Genomic DNA, 23,601 nt, shown 5'->3' on the forward strand with positions numbered 1-23,601 from the left:
TTTCCCACACCCACAACAATGGCTCTAGATCATAGCAAGGCAGAATCAGAAGCCCATAGATGCTTCAGCTCCAGTCATCCCACCAGGGTGGTCCCAGCATGCATCCACTCCATCTATCTATCCAGGCCTTCCTGTTGGAAAGCACCTGGTGTATGTCCATTTCACCCCCTGCTGTCCCACAAGAGTGGCCCAGGTACTTTCCGCCGGAGGAACCCAACCCTTTGCGGCCGGGCGCATAGTCTACACAGGGAACATTCCTAAACAAGGGTACTCCTTCAAGATTGGGAAAGGTAGCAGTTTCCTCTAGTACACAGAAAGTCACACAAAATGAGGATAAAAGTAAATATATTCAATGAAAAAGCAAGGTAAAATTTTAGAAGAAGAACTAAATGAAACAAAGATGTGATAAAGTACAGCACAGGAAATATAGCCATTAATATTGTAATAATTTTGTCTGGTGACAAATGATTACTAGACTTAAGGTGGTGAGCATTGAGTCCTGTATGGAATTGTCTAATCAGTGTGCTTTATGCCTAAAATTGATAACAGTGTATGTCAACTATACTCACAAAAACAACAATAAAATATATAGTACTGGAAGTTCTGGCTAGAGCACTTACTCAAGACAAAGAAGTAAAAGGCATCCAAATGGGAAAGAAAGACAAAATTGCTGTTTCCTGATGATAGGATCTTCTATATTGAGAATGCCAGAATCCATCAAAAATATAAATTAACAATTTTAGTAATATGGCATGTTACAAAATCAACAAATTAGTTGCTCTTTTTTTTACACTAATTATAAAGTATCTGAAAAAGAAATAAAGCTATCCCATGCACAATAGCATCAAAACAAGTAAATTACTTAGGAATAAATTTAAGCAAGGAAGTGACATATCTATACATTAAAAATTACAAGTTTGCTGAAAGAAATTCAAGACATAAATGGAAAGGCACCTTGTGTTCATGGTTCAGAAGAATGAATACTGTTAAAATGGTCATAATTCTCAAAGTCACCTACAGATTTGATGTAATCCCCATAAGATAACAGATATCCTTCATAGAAGTAAAAAAAAAAAAAAAAGTTCTAAGACTTGTGTGGAATAACAAAAGACCTCAAACAGTTAAAGCAATCCTGAGGAAAAAGAACAAAGCTGGAGGGAGCATGACCAAAAGGACAGAACAGAGAGCCTAGAATTAAACTCCTATCCCATGTCACTCACTAAAATTAACTCAAAACAGATTAAGGGCATATAAACCTAACACCTAGAAGAATACGCCAAAACCACACACACATGCACACACACACACACCAAAAAAAACCACAAACAAAAAAACCCAAGAGTAAAAAATCACCAAATCAGATTACCTCAAACTGAAAAGTTACCAAAATGAAAAGACAACCTGAAGAATAGGAGAATACTTTATAAAACATAAATCAAATAAAGGGTTAATTTCCATAATTTGTAAGGAACTAATGAGGCTTAATAACAAAAAGACAATCTGATTTAAAAATGGCTAGAAAAGGGTGCCTGGGTGGCTGTCAGTTGGGCGTCTGCCTTCAGGGTCTTGGGATCAAGTCCTCTATTGGGCTCCCTGCTCATTGGGGACTCTGCTTCTCTCTCTGCTGCTCCCCCTGATTGTGTGCTTTCTCTCTCTCAAATAAATAAAATCTTTGGGGAAAAAAAGACCAGAAAAATTATTTTTCCAAAGAGGACAGCAAAATGGTCAAAAGGCATATGAAAACATGCTCATTACTAATCCCTGAGGAAATGCAAAAATCACAGTAAGATATCCTTTCTTACCGGGTACAATGGCAGCTTTATACAACGTAGATGGAAATATAAACTGGTCCATCCAGCTTGGAAAACAACACGGAAGTTCCTCAAAATATTAAAAATACATCTACCATACAATCCAGCACTTTCACTTCTGGGTATATACCCAAAGGAAATGGAAACAAGATTTTGACTAGATATGTACACTTGCATGGTTATTACAGTATTATTCACAGTAGTCAAAATATGTAAACAAATGCCCATAAACAGATGAATGGATCTAAAGATGAGGTATATAAACCATGGAATATTGTATAGCTATGACAAAGATAATACTCTATTATAATTATGTAATGTGATGAATATTGCTACAACTGCAATCATATCAAAACACATAAACATATCAAAGTAACACATTGTACACCCTGAATTTATACAATGTTACATTTCAAATTTATTCAATTGAAATAAAATTTACATGAAAAAACTGAAAAACAATTATAATACTGAGGGGCTTTGTGGCAGCATATCTTGGGTAGCTGCAACGGCCCACCTCAGATAGGCCTTCTCTCCAGCTCCACCTGCTCTGTCACTTCTCTCTCTCTGACACGAAATGCATGTTTTAGTCATTCTTTTCTTTAAAATCTGAGTATACTCAATCCTCAATGTTACATGACTTTCAGGTCTACAGCATAGTGTTTCAACAATTAAGTTATGTTTACCACAGATGTAACTACCATCTGTCACTGTACAACACTATTCCAGCACCATTAACTATCTGTCCTATGCTGTGTCTTGTATTCCTATGACTTATTTATTCCAAAAATGGAAGCATCTATCTCTGCCTCCCTTGCATCTGTTTTGCTCATTCCCCAACCTCCTCCCTTTTGGCAACTATCAGTTTGTTCTCTGTACTTATAAGTCTGATCATGCATTTTATTTATTCATCTATCTTTTATATTCCATATATAAATTAAATCATATGGCATCTGTTGTTCTAATTTCACTTAGCATAATACCCTCCAGGTCCATCCATGTTGTCACAAATGGCAAGATCTCATTCTTTTTGATGGCTAAGTAATACTCCATTGTGTGTTTATACATATGTATATATCCATAATATACCATTGGCTGTGTATGCATATACATATATACCACAGCTTTTTTTTATCCATTCCTTTATCAATAGACACTTGGGTTACTTCAGGATCTTAGTTTTTGTAAATAAAGCTGCAATAAACATAGGGGCACATATATCTTTTCAAATTTGTGTTTTAGCTTTCTCTGGGTAAATATCCAGTAGTGGAATTATTATCATAGGGTATTTCCATTTTTAATTTTTTTTTTTTAAAGATTTTATTTATTTATTTGACAGAGAGAAATCACAAGTAGATGGAGAGGCAGGCAGAGAGAGAGAGAGGGAAGCAGGCTCCCCGCTGAGCAGAGAGCCCCATGCGGGACTCGATCCCAGGACCCTGAGATCATGACCTGAGCCGAAGGCAGCAGCTTAAACCACTGAGCCACCCAGGCGCCCCACCATTTTTAATTTTTTTGAGGAAACTCTATACTGTTTTCGATGTACCGTCACCAATTTACATTCCTATCAACAGTGTAGAAAGTTTCCTTCTTCTCCACTTGAACTCCTACTTCTTGACACCCACATCTCTGTTCACAGTGAAAAAGAGACATAGAGAAGGCCTTCTTGACCCAAGAAAAAGCAGAATGTAGGCCTTGACTTTTGTTAAACAATTGTGTTTGAATCTCTCACGTGGCAGCTTTACTCATTTAATTATTTATATCATATGCCTGTCCTTTATACATTTTTAAGTTTATGAACTTCAAGATTTGGCTGGGTTCTCACTCATCTCTAAGGTCTTGCTTGAATGACTGGCTGAACTGGACAATCACTGCTCCTTACCAATTCTAATTATACCAGGTATTTGGGACCTATTAGATACGGTTTTCTATAAGGTATAAAATTTGCCTCACATACCAGTCACCATTGTAGCCATTTTCAAGTGTACAATTTAGTGGCTTTTAGTACCTTCACAATGTTGTGCAACTAGCACCAATTATTCTGGAACACTCATTACCAAAAGAAACTGTATCCATTAAGTAGTCATTTCCCATTCCCTGGCTCCCTCCACTTCATATTAGGGGCATTTTGCTCCCCAATTAGTTGTACATCCCATCAGGTCGGCTCTGTATCCCACATAGCATTTAACACAATGTCAGGCAGGAGCAGGTGTCCAGCAGATGTTGGCTAATTAAAGGATTGATTGCTGTTAATTGGCTGAGAGAAGGGGTACAATGGGAATGGAAAAATGAAAGTGAATCAATTTTTCCTTTTTTTTTTTTTTTTTTAATAGTTAGGAAGTGACCGAACATGTGAGCAATTTTCTCAGCCAAATTATTGCTGGGGAGTATGTATGTTTTGGGGGGTGATTATGAAGCACAGACTTCGACATTGTATCATTTTGTTTCTGTCCTGTAGAAATACTATGCCACAAAACAATTTAAAGCACCTCTATTTAACTGTGAGGAAAAGCACATTTCTGGAGAAGAAATGCAGGGTTGTTCAACTCCAAAACCTGATGCTGAGAAGTGAAGGTTTTAGTGAAGAGATAAGATCACTTACAATCACGTGTACTGGGCAGACTGTTTAGATGCTAATAGGTGCTAGGTGCTTAAGAAGTTTGTTTTGGGGGCATCTGGGTGGCTCAGATGGTTAAGCCTCTGCCTTCAGCATTGGTCAGATCTTCAGGTCCTGGGATTGAGCCCCAGGGCAAACTCCCAGCTTAGCAGGAAGTCTGCTTCTCCCTCTCCCTTTGCCTCTTCCCCTGCTCATTCATGCTCTCGCTCTTTCTCTGTATCTTTGTTTCAGATGAATAAATAAAATCTTTAAAAAAACACTTTTGTTTTCTTTTTTTTATTATGTTAGTCACCATACAATGCATCATTAATTTTTAATGTAGTGTTCCATGATTCATTGTTGTTGTTGTTGTTTTAAGATTTTATTTATTTATTTGACAGACAGAGATCACAAGTAGGCAGAGAGGCAGGCAAAGAGAGAGGGGAAGAAGCAGGCTCCCTGCTGAGCAGAGAGCCCCACGTGGGTGGGGCTCAATCCCAGGAGCCTGGGGCCATGACCTGAGCCAAAGGCAGAGGCTTTAACCCACTGAGCCACCCAGGTGCCCCAACTGTTTGTTTTCTTAAATAAGTTTAATATCCCCTTTCTACCTTAACATTTTAATAGGCTTTCAATGATAAAGGAGACAAGTTCCAGATAATTTTATGAATTGCCAACAAATTTTTCACAAAAATTATTTTTAAAATTGTCATTAACTTCCTATATATAGGATTTCAATTTACAATAACATTTTTATGCATTGTCAATTAAGGGTTATTTTCACTATGAGGGATGCATATGAAAGAGAGCAAATAATCATTTAGCGGGGCCCAAGCTAATTAGATTTCCTTGTGCTATCCAAGGTCGTAGAATCTTCAATATAACTTATTGTATACTATGTACAGCTACTGTACTAGGCATTTTGCACTTATTTCCTAATCCTGTGACAAGCCCCATGAGGTACTTTTACACTTTTGCAGCTAAAAAAAAAAAAAGTTGACTTGGTCTTTCATTGGTGAAACAGAACAGGAACTGAAGTCTGATTGTAAACAAACCTACATTCTTAACCTCTTTACAAGCCTAATGCTCACCTTCATACATTCTGGCATTTCCCCACCCCATTACAGAATGATAGTTGTCAACTTCATAAAAATGTTCTTGGGGATTCTTACCTGCTCTGAGTAATATGTTTTAATGTTTCCCAATTCTCAAAGTCAGGAAATACTCCTCAAATTTTAAATCCAGCTCTTTTGTATGGTAAAGCAGCCCAGGTGTCATGTCCAGAGTAGATACAAAAAGCTTTATACAAATTATTTTCCACATAGTGGAAAACCCAACCACATACTGATGGGTTCTGAAAGGTGTAATTAAGTCACCTTTTAATAAATCTATCTGGAAAAGGAACCATGTCTCCAATAGCCAGCAGCTGGCTTGTTCATTGAGTCCTCAAAGTAAAGAGGAGATGATGAATCCTTGATCTTTAAACTGTTTTCTTAGAAAGGCCATTTCTTTTGTCAAATAAAGCCAATCCAGTTTAATGTCAGTTAATTAAAACTTAAAGCAAAAGAGACAGCATAAAAGTATTGTATATAGACTTACTATGGAAAACTTCTATTCTGAGGACTCTCCTGGATAAAATATCATGGTTTATTCTGTACATGGATGGGAAAGAGGTTCCTACAGGCACCAAAGAGAGTGCATCCTTGGAATCTGGCATGGATACAAGATAAAGTCACCCACTCAGAATGAAGTTACTAGGAAGGAACCATAAGGAGCATGAGATTAATCACCTGCTCAAATAGTTCATTTCAAGGTAGGACTCTGGTGAGAACATGTCATTTCCCAAAATTCTTTAAGGGACTAGGGTGTCTTTCCAAATTTTTAACATGGAGAGCTAGATCTCTTTCTTAGCTGTGGGCTAATGAATGATAAAATTTCCAAGATGCAACCATCAAAAGAGAATGGAATTGGTCTACATGGAGTCAGGAAAAAGACAAGTCTGGGATGGAGAGTACTTACTGTCCAAGGTGATCAAAGGAGATGGGAGACTGCCTCTATCAAACAGTGTGGGGATTCAGGTTTGCCTGCCTGCTCATCGCCACGGGGGTAAGGGAGCATTGTTTCTCACTGGTATCCCTTTAATGTCACAGGCCTGCCACATAATAAGCACTCAACAGAATAAGGAATAATGAATGAACATTGTGGACTCCCTTTTCTTTGATCTAGGGCCACTGAGAAGATGTATGACACTGAATGCCTTTCCTAAGGGTATTTTTACTATTGGTAGAAGGATGCGCTGATTACCTGACAGGAATATTATCAACTACATGACATTTACATTTCTCAGTACAAATAATAAAAGGCATTTTTAAAAAAATATTTTATTTATTTATTTGATAGAGATCACAAGTAGGCAGAGAGGCAGGCAGAGAGAGAGTAGGAAGCAGGCTCCCCGCTGAGCAGAGAGCCCAATGTGGGGCTCGATCCCAGGACCCTGGGATCATGACCTGAGCCGAAGGCAGAGGCTTACCCCACTAAGCCACCCACGTGCCCCATAAAAGGCATTTTTAATTAGAAATCAGTCCCTGATTTTGGTTTGATTGAGTTTGGTTAGAGTGATGTGTTCCACTACTAATCCCAACTCTGATCATTTTGGCCTGAGAAAAAGGAAAGAACATTGGCAAGTGTGCAAGGCTGATGAACAGACCTGATCTTCGGCTAACCTTACCCCTGAACTGGGTGTTTCACAATTCAGCATGAAAAAACAATCCTTCTTAGTTTTAGCTCTTTGCACTCTCAAAACTTAAATTCTATCCAGATGCTGCAGTTTGTATTTCTTATACCTGACTTTAATTTTATTCTTAAATAACATGAATAATAGCAATTTCTGTTTTTTAAAAACAAAATAAAAAACATAACCAGTTTACACAGATCTCTGTTACATGGAACTGTGTGTATTTTTAAACATTTCACATAATAGGTTTGCAAGTTCATGTGAATGGGTAGAGTCCGGCTTGAAGGATTCTAAGAAAAGGAGAAGAGTCCCGGTTCTGAGCTGAATTCAGGTAAGAAAAATGACAAATGGACCATTTTGTTAGATGGGGCCTGAGACATGGAAACTCGAGATTGGTTAGAGGGGAAGTTTTGATCTGCAAATGGTAGAAAGCAGTGGGAGTTTGGAGGCTGTTAATCAAGAACATGTCTGGCATTCTGGCAACCCTTGAAGGATCTAGATTCATGGGTAATGGGAATATCCCAGAGATCAAATAAATGTTGGCAGAGATCTGTAGGAGTATGGAGTATAAGAAAGATCACCTAAGTGAATGGGGTTGACTAAAGAGAGCAATAAGTAAAAAGGGAATTGCCAAAGTCTAGAGGATTCATGAACTGAGGAATGTGAGAATGTGAAGTAGAGAGGAAGTCTAGAAGCGAATCAGCATGCAGAACCCCAATGTCAGTGAGAAACAGGGTGTTTTACTCAAAGCTGTTTCATGGGTGGCCCATCATGAGTTGGAAGAAAATCAAATTGATCGTTCAAACTGAGTCATTTTGAAATTGAAAGTTATTAAGGTATTATTAATCCTTACACTGGGAAACAAACATTAATTGAGAATCTCCCAAGCAAGCTGCAGGGTAGCTTCATTTATAAGGAACAAGTGTCTGCTTGCTGGGGAGTATATTGCACCTGCCAGCAGAGAGAGTGGATGTCCACAGATAATGCAGTAACGGGAAGTCAAAAGTTACTAAGACTGGGAGAGCTCCAATGAGACAAGGACCAGTAGAGGCAGGCGTCCCTTCCTGTACCACCCCATGAGTAAGACCACACCTAAACCAATCCAAACCCATTAAAATGTCCCTGTTGGTTTATTTTATACCTCTTGGGCACATTTAGCTAAAAAGAATGTGAGCCAGCAGAAATAAGAGTCAGATGGCAGAGCTCCTCTGCAGAGAGCTGTGAGCAGACCAGTACTTAGAGCCTTTAAATAGCATTGTTGGGGCTCCCTACTGAATCTAAAAGTTGGCAGTTCCTATTATTTCATAAACACTACACTTAAGATTTAAATTAATCTTTAAAAGCTGCTGAAGAAAAGAATCAAAACTGTTTGGAACAGGCGGTCTGCATTTTAAAAACAGACTTCAGGGCAAGGCTCTCCTCATTATAGTTTCTGTCTCCTTCAACCTGGCTTAATTACAGTATTATTTTCATAGCGACAAGGGGTGAGGATTATAAAATTGAAGGAAAAATGCATCATTATTTATTAAGGTGGGGTGGCTGGGGGCAACATTACAGGTCTGAACCTAAAAAGAAAGCTTTAAAATGTCCAAGGTGGGAGATCTACCAGCAGGACTGCTCATACTTCTCTGGCATGGGTGCCCCAGATAATAAGTGGCTCTAAGCAAGCTATGTAGACACTCTTAGGTCAGAATGAAACCCAGGAATTGAAATCAGCTATAATGGGGGTGCCTGGGTGGCTCAGTGGGTTAAGCCTCTGCCTTCGGTTCTGCTCACGATCTCAGGGTCCTGGGATGGAGCCCCACATCAGGCTTTCTGCTCAGTGGGGAGCCTACTTCCTGCCGCCCCCCCCCCCGCCAAATAAGTACATAAAATCTTTTAAAAAAGGAAAAAAAAGGAGAAGTCAGCTATAATGAACAATTCTGATCTAGCCATGATAGCCAAATCTTAGATTTGCTTTACTTTTTCATAGCAATTTCTTATGTTATACAAAAATGCATTTAATGGAGAAAATTCTTTTTTTTTTTTTTTTTTTTTTTTTTTTTTAATGGAGAAAATTCTTAACCTCCTCCCCTGTTTAATTTTATAGAAAAGGGTGGCTATTTGTACTTGACCAGTAATTTCTTGTTATCTTTAAAAGTATGCATTTCAGGATTCCAGTGCAAGACTTACTCTTTTGGTTTGCTTACTAGACTTTTCCCATTCACCCTTTTGTTGGTTCTCCACCAAGTATCTCTATTCTCTCTGCCTCCTTCCAGGTTTCTCCCCTTCCGCAGGTTAACATGCTGATTGATTTTACTCCCACATTCTCCCTACATGAGGACTTCAACTCATTATTCAAGCCCAACAGTTAAGATCATCTTTGACTTTTCTATATCCTCAGACTCCAGGATCCAGACATTCACTAAGTGCTATTATTTCTATTGCCTAAATATTAAAAAATCTCTCTTTGCTTTTGTATCCCCACTTTTACTGCTCAGTTTAGATCTGTCCTTCTTAACCTTCAACACGATCAGGTAATACATACAAAGGATCTAAATCAGGAATTCTCTGCTGTATATTAAAATCATCTTGAATATCTAAATATCTAAGACACTCACATTTGCACTCCAGCTTCAGACATTTTGACTTAAGGGACCACTGTGTGCATGTGCATGTGCTTCCTGTTTTCCTTCAACAATCCACCCTCTAGCCAACAATCCATCCTCAATCCTAACATTTTAAATAGTACATTTCTTCCAGTTAAAAACATGTTCAGAAAGACTGATGTTAGCAACATGACATCAGCATTGTGAACCATTTTTTTCTCTCCCTTCTTATTTACTATGAATTTGACCATTCTCAACTAAATAAAAGTGTCTCTGACATTACACCAGGACACCCAGGAGATTTCTACCCACTCATACATCAGAGAGTAGATGGATGGGACCTTGAAGGGGGCTGAGAATCCAAAGCATTTGGTGAATTTGGCCCACTCCCATTTGCCACAGTGCGGGTGGGGAAGGAGTGAAACTGCAGAGCATAAAGCAGGACACACCTTCATTGGAGGTGAAGAATCTGTAGAAGTCCAGCTGGGATTCTTTAAGAAGATAAACAAAATCACAAGCCTTTAGCTCGACTAAGAAAAAAAGAAGACTCGTAACTTGAGAAATAAAAAATGAGACATTACAACTGATAACTACAGAACTACAAAACATTGTAAGAGACCATTATGAATAATTATATGACAACAAATTACATAACCCAGAAGAAATGGATCAATTTCTAGAAACAAAACCTACCAAGACTAAACTAGGAATAGAAAATCTGAACAGACTAGTAATGTAGTAAGGAGAGTAACTGATATCCCTGATGAATATAAATGTGAAATATCTCCAAAAAATAACAGCAAACTGAATTCAGAACACATAAAATGGATTATAAGCTGTGACCAAGTGGGATTTATCCTTGGGAAGCAAGGTGGTTCAACTTATGCAAATTAACAAATTTAATAGATAACAATAAGATGAGAGAAAAATGATATGACCATTTCAATAGATGCAGAAAAAAGCATTTGATAAAATACAGCATTCTTTCATATAAAAACATTGGCATCTTTGGTATACAAAGAACATAACATAATAAAGACCATATATGACAAATCCACAGCTAATATTATACTCAGTGGAGGAAAAGTGAAAGCTTTCCTCTAAAATCAAATACAGACAAGGATGCCTACTCTCACCACTCTTAGTATAGTTCTTGAAGTGCTACCTAGAGCAATCAGGCAACACAGAAAATTTTAACTTATAATTTTAACTTATAAAATTATAATTTATAAATTATAAGACCTATAAGACAAAACTATAAGACATAAAATATAAGAAGTAAAGGTGATGCCATTTGCAGAGAATAGGATTCTATTTATAAAAAAATCTCAAAGACTCACCCAAAAAACTGTTTGAAATAACAATTTCAGTAAAGTTGGAGGATACAAAAATCAACAAACAAGATCATTTGTAGTTTTATACACTAATGATGAAACATCTGAAAAATATATAAAATCATCCTATTCACAATAGTGTGAAAAACAATAAAATTCTTAATAAAATTAACCCAGAAAGTGGAAGGTCTATAGAATAAAAATGTAAAGAGGTTGCTAAAAGTAATAAAAACATATACCAACAAACAGAAAGACATCCTGTGTTGATAGATCAACAAAATTTATATTGTTAAAATGGCCATAATATCCAAAGCTATCTATAAACCCAGTGCAATTCCCATCAAAATAACAGAAGCATTTTTCACAGAAAAAAATCTAAAATTTGTATTAAACTACAAAAGACCATGAACAGCTATAGCTATTCTGAGGAAAAAAGAACAGAGCTTGGAGTTACCACAAGTCTAGATTTCAAACTACACTATAAAGCTACAGTAATAAAAACAGTATGGTACTGACACAAAAAGGGATACACAGACCAGTAGGACAGAATAAAGAGTCAAGAATAAATTCCTGGTTACATGATCAGTTAATATTCAACAAGGTAGCTAAGAACACTCAGTGGAAAAGGGATAGTCTCTTCAACAGATTTGTACCTCTGTCTTAGATCACACATAAAAATTAACTCAAAATAATCAAAAGCCTAAACACTAAACTCCTACTCCTAAACTCCTAAAAGAAATCATAAGGAAGAAATGTTTCAACATTAGGTTAGGCAAGGATTTTTTGAATAGGACAACCAAAGTACAATCAACAAAACCAAGATTCAACAAATGGGACTATATCAAACTTAAAAGCTTTTGCACAGCAGGAGAAACAGTTTGAAAAGGCACCCTACAGAAAGGGAGAAATATTTTGCAAACCATCTATCAGATAAGGAGCTAATATCTAAAATATATAAAGAACCCGAACAATAAAAAAATCTGATTAAGAAATGGGCAAAAGGGGACACCTGGGTGGCTCAGTTGGTTAAGCGGCTGCCTTCGGCTCAGGTCATGATCCCAGCGTCCTGGGATTGAGTCCCACATCGGGCTCCTTGCTCGTCAGGGAGCCTGCTTCTCCCTCTGCCTCTGCCTGCCATTCTGTCTGCCTGTGCTCGCTTTCTCTGATGAATAAATAAACAAATAAATAAGAAATGGGCAAAAGAACTATATGGACATTTATCCAAAGAAGTCATTCAAATGGCCAGAAGGTATATGAAAAGATCTCAACATCTGTTACAATGGCTATATTCAAGAAGACATGAGATAACAAGGGCTGGCAATGATGTGGGAAAAAGAAAATCCTTACATACTGTTGGTGGGAATGTAAACTGGTCCCACCACTATGAAAAATATAAAGTTTCCTCAAAAATAATAGATCTGCCATATGATCCAGCAATTCCACTTCTGGGTATATACCCAAAGGAAATGAAAATAGAATTTTGAAGAAATATATGCACTTCCATGTTTAGTACAGCATGATTCACAACTGCCAAGATATGGAAACAAACTAAGTGCCCATCAATGGATGAAAGGATATGGAAATTGTGGTACATACACATACTGGATTATTATTTAGCCATGAGAAAATAGGTTATCCTGCCTTTTGCAACAACGTGGATGGCTGCTGTGCCAACCCAGGTCCGAGAATTCAGACAAATTTAAGTGCTGTATGCTAGTACTTAGATGTGGAAATCTAAAAGCTAAACTTGTAAAAACACAGTAAAATGGTGGTTACCAGGGGATGGGGGTCAGGGAACAGGAAAGATGTTGAAGGATACATTCTTTTTTTTTTTTTTTTTTTTTTTTTAAATATTTTATTTATTTATCAGAGAGAGAGAGAGGGAGAGAGCAAGCACAGGCAGACAGAATGGCAGGCAGAGGCAGAGGGAGAAGCAGGCTCCCTGACGAGCAAGGAGCCCGATGTGGGACTCAATCCCAGGACGCTGGGATCACGACCTGAGCCGAAGGCAGCTGCTTAACCAACTGAGCCACCCAGGCGTCCCTGAAGGATACATTCTTAAAACAGGGAATAAATGAGCCCCAGAAATCTAATGCACAGCACAGTAAATATAGATAATATTGTACTACAATCATCAAACTTGATAAGATACTAGAATTTCATTATTCTGACTATAAAAAGACTACGGAAGGTGATAGAGGTATTAATTATCATTACAATGGCATTCATATTCTAATATATGAAATTAACTTTAAATTTACACAATGTTGTATGTCAAATATATTTCAATAAAAAACAAAAAAGCAGAACAAAAATAAGATTTGACACTACTCTAACATACAAATATTTGTAAATTATAATATACTATTGGAGTAATACACTATAAAATCCAACAACTAAAAAAATGTTTGAGTATTTCTATACAAATAAATGTAAGTGTTAACATTTTCTTTCTGCACCCCAGCTGAACTTAAATACCTTATATTTATGAATACTGCCAGGGTAAATGGTCTAAAATGAAATGTGATCTTGTCCCCCTACTGTTAAAAGCATAGCACTGGTTCTGCGGCACTTAGGAGATAAAGCCTAGTTCTTCAGTGCTACAAACAAGACTCTTTGTGATGTGCCAGCTTTCCCAGCCTTAGATCTCTCCAGATCTCTTTCTTCTGCCTAGAAGGATAATCATCTGTTTGTCCACCTAATGAATCCTATTTATGCTTTAGAACTTGGTTCAAACACCATCTCCTCAATGTCAGCATTACCCAGAGTCTTCAGAGAGGGGATATTTATCTTATAAGCGCTTCTAGTCCACATCTCTATTATGGCAGTATATATGGTCTTTAAAAAAGCCTTTAAGTGTCCCTCACTGGACTAGAATCTACTTGGGGGGTAGGTGGTGGCAGGAAGTTGGTCATACTGTTGCTTTGCTCACAGGGCGTGGCCAGCAGTTAGTGATCAATAATCCTGAATGACTGAGCGAATTAATAAAATACTGTAATAAATTCCTAAATTACTCAGAAAAGCATTTATCTCCAGGCCATCAAAGAAATAAATTCTTAAGGTGACCACGTTGCAGTTTGCGATGAGAATCTATGGCACATTTTTTTTTTAAAATTTTTTATTTTTTATAAACATATATTTTTATCCCCAGGGGTACAGGTCTGTGAATCATCAGGTTTACACACTTCACAGCACTCACCAAAGCACATATATGGCACATTTATTTTAACTCAGTGACTCGTTATACTTCAATTCCTAGCAGACTTTGCTAAATTCTCACTGGACCCACTAATTATATACTGTTCTATAACCTCATACTACTCTTATGACCACCAAAAGCCTTCTTAAAAATGCTTTAACTACCGGCCACAAGGGACAAGACAAGGGTAGTGCATAAGGTGGTCAGAAGGAAGCCAACTTTGGGGACCAGGTCCCTGAGGCAGAGCAGCATGGTTCCCAACTTGAAAAGCATCACATTGCACAATTTCTTTCTGCTAGCTCTTTAGTAATCTGCCTCTTGGTTTTCTGTTTTTTTTTGTTCGTTTGTTTTATTTTGTTTTTTCCTGTACATCAGTGGTTCTCAGTCATGACTATGTGCTAGAATAACCTGAGACTTAAAAGAAATACAGTTGGGTTTTTGTTCAAGAAGATGACATAGAATATTGAACTCACTTCCCACAGACACAATTAATTTGCAGCTACATATGGAAGAATCTAAAATGGCTGAGCAACTCCTACCCATTGAGTGAACAAGAGAATGGTCATGTCAAAGTGGGTAGGAAAGGCTGGAACACATCTTGCTATAAACTTCATTCTTGGCTTAACCATCTACAGTGAGTACGGAACTCAAAACCCAAAGCTTCTGGTTGAGGGTCAAAGGGTTTAAATCCCACATAATGTATTCAGATTTTATGATTTGCACCTTAAAGTCAAGTCTCCCAAAATATCTATCTTTGCAAATGAATAGGGCTTGTATCTATGACACTCACAACATTGTAGTAAACTGAGAAAAAGCTCTTAAAGGGCTTGTACACAGACTTAATCCCCAGGTCCTAATGCAGAGACAGCGAGTTGAAAGACACCCAGACTTTATATAGAAGTGGCTCATCTGTTACAGTTGAAGGATCAGCCAGAGAGGTTCTCATCTAATTTAACACACATCTATGGGCTTTTTCCAAAGAAGACATGTAGATGGCCAACAGACACATGAAAAGATGCACATCCCTCATCATCAGGGAAATGCAAATCAAAACCACACTGAGATATCCTTTACACCCATCAGAATAGCATCAAAAAAGACAAGAAAGAGTAAGTATGGGCTAGGATGGGGAGAAAAGGGAACTCTAGTGCACTGTTGGTGGAAATGTAAATTGGTGGGGCTCCTATAGAATTTCTGACTATTTATCCAAAGAAAACAAAAGCACTAATTTGTGAAGATATATGCACCCTCATGTTTACTGCTTTATTTATAGTAGCCAAGATATGAAAGCAGCCTAAACGTCCACTGATAGATGAATGGATATGGAAGAAGTGGTATAAATACACCGTAAAATATTACCCAGCCATAAAAAAATGAAATCTTGCCATTTACGATAATATGGCTGGACTTAGAGGTTATTATGCTAAGTGAAGTAAATCAGAGAAAGACATGATTTAACTTTTATGTGGAACATAAAAAATAAGCAACAGCAACAACAGCAAAATAGAAACAGACTTGTAAGCAGAGTGAACAAACTGGTGGCTGTCAGAGAAGGGGGCATGGGGAGAGATGAAACAGGTTAAGGGGATTAAACAGTACAAAATTCCAGTTATAAAATAAATTAGTGATTGAATGAAAAGTACAGCATAGGGAGTATAATCAATAATATTCTAATAACTTCATATGATGACAGACATCATCAGGAGGTTGGTCATACTGTTGCTTTGCTCACAAGGCCTGGCCAATAGGTGGTGTTCAGTAATAGTGAATGATTGGTGAAAAATGAAAATGGTGAGATTTTGGTGAGCATTTTGTAGTGTATGTAATAGCGGAATCACTATGTTGTATACCTGAAGGTTACTAAAGGCCAGGAATGATGGGTGGACAAAATGGTGAAGGGGGACAAAATACATAAATTTTCAGTAATACTATAAATCAATTATGGAAATATAACACATAGCATAATGACTTTAGTTACTGATACTGTATTTTTATTTAAAAGTTGTTTTTTTTATTTTTTAAAAAAGTTTATTTTTTAAAAGTTCTCATCATAAGAAACAATTTTTCTGTGTATGTTAACAGAGGTTAATGAAAATTTTTGTGGTGATTATGCTGCCATATATACAAATATTGAATCATTAAGTTATATTCCTGAAATTAATATATGTAAATTATTACTGCAATATAATTTTTTTTTTAATGCTTTGGGTGCCATTTCTCAAGATTCCAATTAATTGACCTGGATACGGCTTGAGCATTGAGATTTTTTCAGAATATCTACTCTAGATCCAATCTTCATTCTAGATTTATTTCCTTCTCCTTGTTTTGATCTTGCTTGATTTGAATTTTCTGAGAGAAAAAGGAAGACCCCATCAGTGTTCTGAGGCCTATCTGTGACTTCTGAATTAATTCATCTGTTATTCCTGGTCTCAGAGCACTCTGATGTGGCTCTCTCAGTGCGACAATAACACACCCTATAATACAAATTTTTCATTATTTGGAAGAGAACCTACGTGGTTTTGATTACAGATTCTGTAAATTGTTGTTTTATTAAAATTTATTTATTTTAGAGAGAGAAAAGGAGAGGGTGGGGCAAAGGGAAACTGAAGCAATCCACACTGAGCATGGAACCCTGCAAGCTCTATCTCATGACCTTGAGACCATGACCTGAATTGGACCTTTCACTGACTGCACCACCCAGGAATCCCTACAAACTGGTGTTCTAAAGGTAAGAAATTGCTGTATGGCTTACTGCTGTCTCAGTGTCTGTTTTAGGGCTCAAGAGTAAAGCATTAAGAATTTCCAGAGGTTATAAAGCACAAAATCGCCAAAGAATTTTCCAGTCTTAATAAATGAATAAACTAATGTTGGAAGAGACTCCAGAAAGATGGAAATTTGTTGAAAGCAGAAATTATGTATTTGGGTGAGACTGTATTTAAGAAAATTTATCCTTAACAGGGTTGCAATCACTTTACGGCATCATCACTGAAAGACTGGCATTTAAGAAAAGAGTTTAAATAGACTTACTATTATACAGGACTCAATTCCCTCCCAAACTATAAAAGAGAAAACCAAATTCATTTAAGACTTATTCTGCACCTCAAGGTACAAAAGTAAACCTCAGGATACTAAGGATACAATGACTCGTGAGTGAGCTCAGAGGTCGGGAAAGGTATGATGCTACAATTATAATTATCTTTAATAAAAAACATATGAAGACAGTCTGGCTGCTTAGGGTCAGACCAGGTGGATCCAAAAGTTCATGGTTCCCATGACAACATGATTTCTTATTATAGTGACTGCCTTGCTTTCTCTTCCCTGGGTTGGCAGGGAAAGACCAGGGTGGTTGCCCTTAAAAGACTCATACAAGTAGAGCAGATGAGAGAATCCCAGATTCAGAATTCTCAATTTATGCAACCCTGGGTTTGTGCAGACTTAGTAGGAATCCAAAGCATTGCCTCTACAATCCAAGGAGGTAGACGCCCCTGGATGAGACTCCCCTGATGGTCCATTCACCTCAGTTAACTCGTCTCTACCAGTGATAACAAGGCATCTGGGGCGGTATGGTCAATGTGCCTAGATTCTTATCCTTGATTCAACAGAAATGTTCACAGGTAGTCCAGACTCTTTCAGCCATGGTAGATCTACCTTTCTTGATTTATTTATATCTTTTAGGAAATAATTATATATCCTGCTTACATCCAGTCGGTTCCTTTAGTATAGTATCTGTGATGTGAATGAGTATCCTTTTCCATTTATTAGTCTTTAATTTACTTCTTTCTACTTCAACAGATTATTCCCTTCAAGGGACTGGTTAAGCCAGTCTTTATCAATCAGTATGCCTCAGAGTATAGACAGAATGTGTTTTGTCAGTCTTCATATTCCTAAAAACAGAAGCAACTGTCTACTCCTACAACTCCGTGCCCTTCTTCCACTCTTCAAATTGTGCTTGTTTTGATGTTTTCCAGCTGTTTGATTTATATATTCATGATATTTGATTATGTTTTTGATATACAGACCACATGTTAAGCTTCACAACAGAGAAGATACATATTTTATGACTCCCAGATGTTACTGTAGGTGTGTAATAAGTATTTGTCAGATGGATAATCAAAACAAAATAAGTCATTACAATGGCAAAATGAGAGACAAATTTTACAGACTGGAAAAGTGGGCAAGTGTTAACATATTTTAGAGTTGTCAGAAATCTTCATGGGGTCTCTGTGCTGGACAAGGGGGAAAGATGGGTCTGGAATTTAGTAATACATGCACCTAATATGACAGCTGTTTGAAGAGTAAAAGGGAATAAGTATTATTTGATTTAGGAAGAAATGTTAATACAAATTAGAAACATTTCAAAACTGAATCCTTATAGATTATTCATAAAAAATAATCCTTCCCAATTTTTTCTATCTGTAGTCTTTGTTTCTCTGACTATATTTTTGGCAAACCAGAAATTCTGTACTTTCTGCACTTTCAGAACTTACAAAAATAGTTCAAATCTCCTTTCATCTATAATTCCAAGTGCTACATACCCCTTCCCCTCCATAAATTTACTTGTTCTTATTTCTACTTGAGTGACAACTATTTTAGGAAAACTTTAATTATTCCTATTTTTTCTCATTTAGTATTAAACAGTTTTACCTATAAAGCTTAAGTTATAATATTATACATATATTTAGATTATTACCATAGGATAAATTTGTTCCTTAGATAAAATACAAATCTAAAACATTCTTATATATTGTTACATGCATCAGGTACGTGCATCTGTAGTGAATGTTAAAAACTTGCATTGAAAGAATAATATCAGCTATAGGACAATCTTCAGCTCCAAGGGTAATTCTCTACCTTCTCCAAATACTTGCCACCATCTAAGCCAGCATACTAAAACTAGTGTTGTGTAAAAGTCAGAGAGTGTTTCTTAAAAATGGATATTCCTGGGCTTCAACTTCAGAAACTCTAAAGCAACAGGACTGTGTTGAGGTGATGAATGTGCACTTGAGCAAGAACCTCAGCTGATTTAGCTGCAGATGATTAAAGAACCACTTTACAACAGACACACGGACTAGGCACAGCTATTGGGGGTGGGGGGGCAGAGGAGCCTGCAGCTCCAGGGAGAGGGCGAGACTAGAACAAGATGTGCCGCCACTGTTAGTGGGAATGCAAACTGGTCCAGTCACTGTGGAAAAAGTGTGGAGGTCCCTCAAAAAGTTAAATTGGAACCACCTTACCAACCACTAATTGCACTACTGAGTGTTTACCTCCCAAAAATACAAAAACACCAAATCAAAGGGATATATGCACCCTTACATTTATAGTAGTATTTACAATAGCCGAATTATAGAGGTATCCAAGTGTCCACTGACAGATGAATGGGTAAAGATGATGTGGTGTGTTATTGGAATATTATTCCAATAATATTCCAGAGGAATATTACTCAGCCATAAAGAGAATGAAATCTTGTCATTAGCAATGACATGGATGGAGCTACACAGTATAAATGCTAAGTGAAATAATTCTATCAGAGAATGATAAATACTGTATGACTTCGCTCATATGGGGAATTTAAGAATGAAACAAAGAAGCAAAGGAAAAGAGAGATAAGCCAAGAAACAGTTGTAACTACAGAAAACAGACTAATAGTTACCAGAGGGAAGGTGGGGAGTGGGTGGAGGAAGGATGATACAAGTTATGGGGATTAAAGAATGAATGCACTTGCCATGGGGAGCCTGGGTGATGTATGGAAGTGTTGAATGACTCCATGGTACACCTAAAACTAATCTAACACTGGAGGTTGATATACTGGAACTAGAATTGAAAAAATGATTTGCTTGTCATGGTCTGTGGCAGCACTTCTAAGCATGAAAGTGAATGGGAGAGAATGAAGAGTGGTGGGCCCACGAAAGAATGCCAAAGTGCAAGAAGCAGAAAGAGGAGGGATTTTCCAAGCAAACAGAAGTTATGGCTGGAGAAGGAGGAGGAGAACAGAGGGCATCATAGGGTAGAAGCCAAAAGGCCAAATTTTACAGGCAGGGCCCTTACCACAGGCCAAATAGAACAGAAAATAAGGTAAGGGAAATTCTCACTGTCTGTCTATCTGTCTAGTCTATCTCAGCTGCTACATTTGTTCCTAGACAGCAGGGGATGGTATTACCAGCAGCTGACATATTGTGAACGCTTAGTAAATGCTTGGTGAACTAAAGAGGACCGACCAACAATGGCGACTGCCAAACAGGGATTTTTAAAGAGCTCACCTACAACTCAGTTCCTTCCAGGGCCCTCACTAGGATTTGCAATTGTAACCAGACTGACAGAAGAGTTATTTTCAACCATTTACTAAAATGTGGAAATGATGTTTAGAAACAGTGCCTAATCTCTGTGTGTATGTAAGGGAATTCTGGACAATGGAGTTTTGTTAGTAATATAAAAAAAATAAAGCAAAGACCTTTAAAATATTTACATTGGGGTTGTAAGAGTGGGTTATTTCCATACGAATGATCTCTCATGATCATTTGTAGAAGTGTGTGCAGTCATGAGAAGAACAAACCACATTAAATGAAGTAAATGACTCTCTAAGATTGCACAAGTGTTGGTTGCTATGACAACTGCTGGGTTATATTAAATAGAGAACAGAAAAAAAAATCAATTAGAAACCACTGGGAGAACTTGCACAGGGGCATCAAACAGTTCTGCTTCACAATTTCAAGAACTTTCTACAGCCGGCATTGCATGAACAGGGTTCCTGTTGATGTAGACACAGGCTTAGTTCTAAGAAAGCTCACCCTCTTGAAGCATTCCCATCATTCTAGTGTTTCCTTCCATAATCTACTCTTCTGAACATCCAAGTAATTTATCAAAGTAGTGAAGAATTTATGTGGTTATCTGGCTCTTCTCTACTGGTGACACTTAACAGTGTTTGCCTTCAATCCATTTTTGTTTAAAGCAAAGTTTTCAGGTTTATATAGAGAGACAATTTCGATCTGTGGAGCAGTTCCCCCACCACCCCCAGGGTGGCACATGTTTGACTAGTGAAGAAAATATAGGGAAACTAGAGATGGTTTCAGGAAGCCACCATGCCAACTCACTCCTAGGTTTCGTTTCTCTTTGGGGGGATCTACTATTTTCCAATCCTAACTTTCTGACGTGCTAAGAGAAATAAGGAGAGTTTGCCAAGTTTTTCAAAATTTTCAATGAAAATGTTGTTAAGGTGATAAAATGGGAAAACCCCTATGAACGAAATGCTGAAGGTTCAAGAGCAACCACAGAGAGACCAGACATGAGCTATGTGACTTTCTCATGGGAAGCTCCACAAACATTTGTGGAAGGGTTCTTGTGGTCATCAGGTGGCCCTTAGTCTAATGAGTGCACTGATCTCATGAAGAAGTGTTTAAGCTCTCAGAATGGACCGTGCATAGTTCCTTTAGGAGGTTACCACATGACAGAGTAACCCAAAGGGGACCCACTGAGAGGGTCTCTGCTCTCCAATATGCGCTGCCCAGTACCAGCAGATTGATCTCAAACAAGCCCTTCATAGCAGCACTTTTCAAAGTGTAGGTTGAGACCCATAACTAAGTCCTAAAATCAACAGTGGGTCAGACCATTATTAAAAGACAGAGGGAGAAAGAGAATCAAATAGAAAAATACAAGAATGAATCTCATCCAGTAAGGGTAAATACACTTTGTGAAACTTCTGTTTCTTTCTCTCTCTGTACATATGTATGCACTGGATTGCTGGACTGAACATATTTCTTACTGCAGGTACTAGCCAAAAAGGCTGAAGAGCCAGACTCTGCCCTGCTAAGAATACCTTGATGTTCTCTGTTGTGTAAGGAGGAGGGAAACGGGGAGGGGGAGGGAAGGAAGGGGAGCAGGAATAAAAAGAAAAGAATTCCACCTCTTGCTCCAGAGTTTCAATTATTCCTCAGATCTGCTCTCTACTTCAGTAATATTGCACTCGGTTCCAACTTCTGTACTCACTCTCCTCTCACTGTCCTTGGTCCATTGTGCCCTTTATTCATCAAGCTTTCTCTCCTCTTTGTGGTTTTCAAATTCTCTTCTTCTTTAGGGTCCATTCAGGCCTTATCTTGGCGTTTAACCCATATGATCTCTATGTCCTCTCATCACTCACCTCTTTCCAGCTGTTCTGCTTAATTCCACACCATTTCTCTCCAGGTGTCCTGTCTTCTTTGAGCTTTACCTGCTTCCTGTCCCACTCTGCTCCCACACCTCCTGGTACCTCTCTTCCAGTCTGCCTCCTTCCCCCTGTTGCTTTTCTCTTGGCATCTACCTCATAACTATCCTGTTTTTGTTGTCTGGCTGTTTCTGCCTTTTTCCGTGGATCTCTAGGTTTCCCACTTGACTAAAAGCAACTTGAGCCCAGGGACAGTGAATCATACATTTCTGTACGCCCCATGATATCTGGCATAGTACAGGGCATATCAGAGGTGCTCAGTGTAAATGCCTTGAACTAATAAATCAATCATGATTCCCTCCTGTGCACGAAACTCTACCCTACTCACTCAAGTATTTTTCTCTCAAGATACAATGTTTTGTGTTTAAAAGGGCTTTGTGACTTCTGAAGCTCTCTAATACCTATTTCTAATCTCAGTTTTATCTACAAAAGCTTGGTAAAGAAGGAATGGGTCATGATACTTATTTTTGAGAGATGAGGAGAATGAGTCTCAAAAACATTTTTAACAGCAGCAAGCCTTGTCAGTGATGTCCCCAGAACCAGAATCTATAATGTGACCTATTATTCTGTGCTACTAAACTCTTCTGGTAGAAACCTGACAACAACAATCACACAGGATAATAAAATGCTCAGTCAATGCAAAATGTATATGGAGAAAAACAATGCAATGACGAAATAGCAGGCAGGGCTTAGCCTGTGTTTCTCATGAAATGAGTATTTGAATACCTTGTACTAGATTAACATTTTGGTTATTATGCTTGAATTCTCATAGTGCCGCAAAAAGTGGGAGGAAATCCACTTACTACTTACCGAGGATATGCTGGCTTCTACTATAAGGTTGAAAGTCCTTTTATTAAGCCCATCATAGCAATTAGCCGTGACTCTGTGCACTGTTACAAATAATGACCAAGCTGTTTTGTTAGCTTATCACTTACCAAGCTGTTCTCCTAAATGTTGGCCTCTTTCTGTTGAAATGACCCGCTCGTCTTCCATGTCACATTTGTTCCCAACCAGGATAACCTGGGCATTATCCCAAGAGTATGTTTTGATTTGAGTTGACCTGAAAGAAAAACAGGCAAGAAACCATCAGCAGAGAACAAACATAAAGCGAAGGAGAAGGACTATGTCCCACAGATGATGGCAATAGC

The 23,601-nt window shown here is 37.8% G+C and overlaps 1 protein-coding gene across 2 annotated transcripts in view; it reads right to left on the reverse strand.

Annotated features, from left to right (window-relative positions):
* The window catches only part of RAB3C (RAB3C, member RAS oncogene family), a 294,453-nt gene that overhangs the window by 30,069 nt on the left and 240,783 nt on the right, over positions 1-23,601 (reverse strand). For both annotated transcript variants that reach the window (XM_032336182.1, XM_032336181.1), the window contains exon 4: positions 23,389-23,513. In XM_032336182.1, coding sequence (XP_032192073.1) covers positions 23,389-23,513 — 125 coding nt within the window. The remainder of the gene's footprint in view (positions 1-23,388; positions 23,514-23,601) is intronic.

Source organism: Mustela erminea, chromosome 3 (assembly GCF_009829155.1).
Source record: "Mustela erminea isolate mMusErm1 chromosome 3, mMusErm1.Pri, whole genome shotgun sequence".
NCBI lineage: Eukaryota > Metazoa > Chordata > Mammalia > Carnivora > Mustelidae > Mustela > Mustela erminea.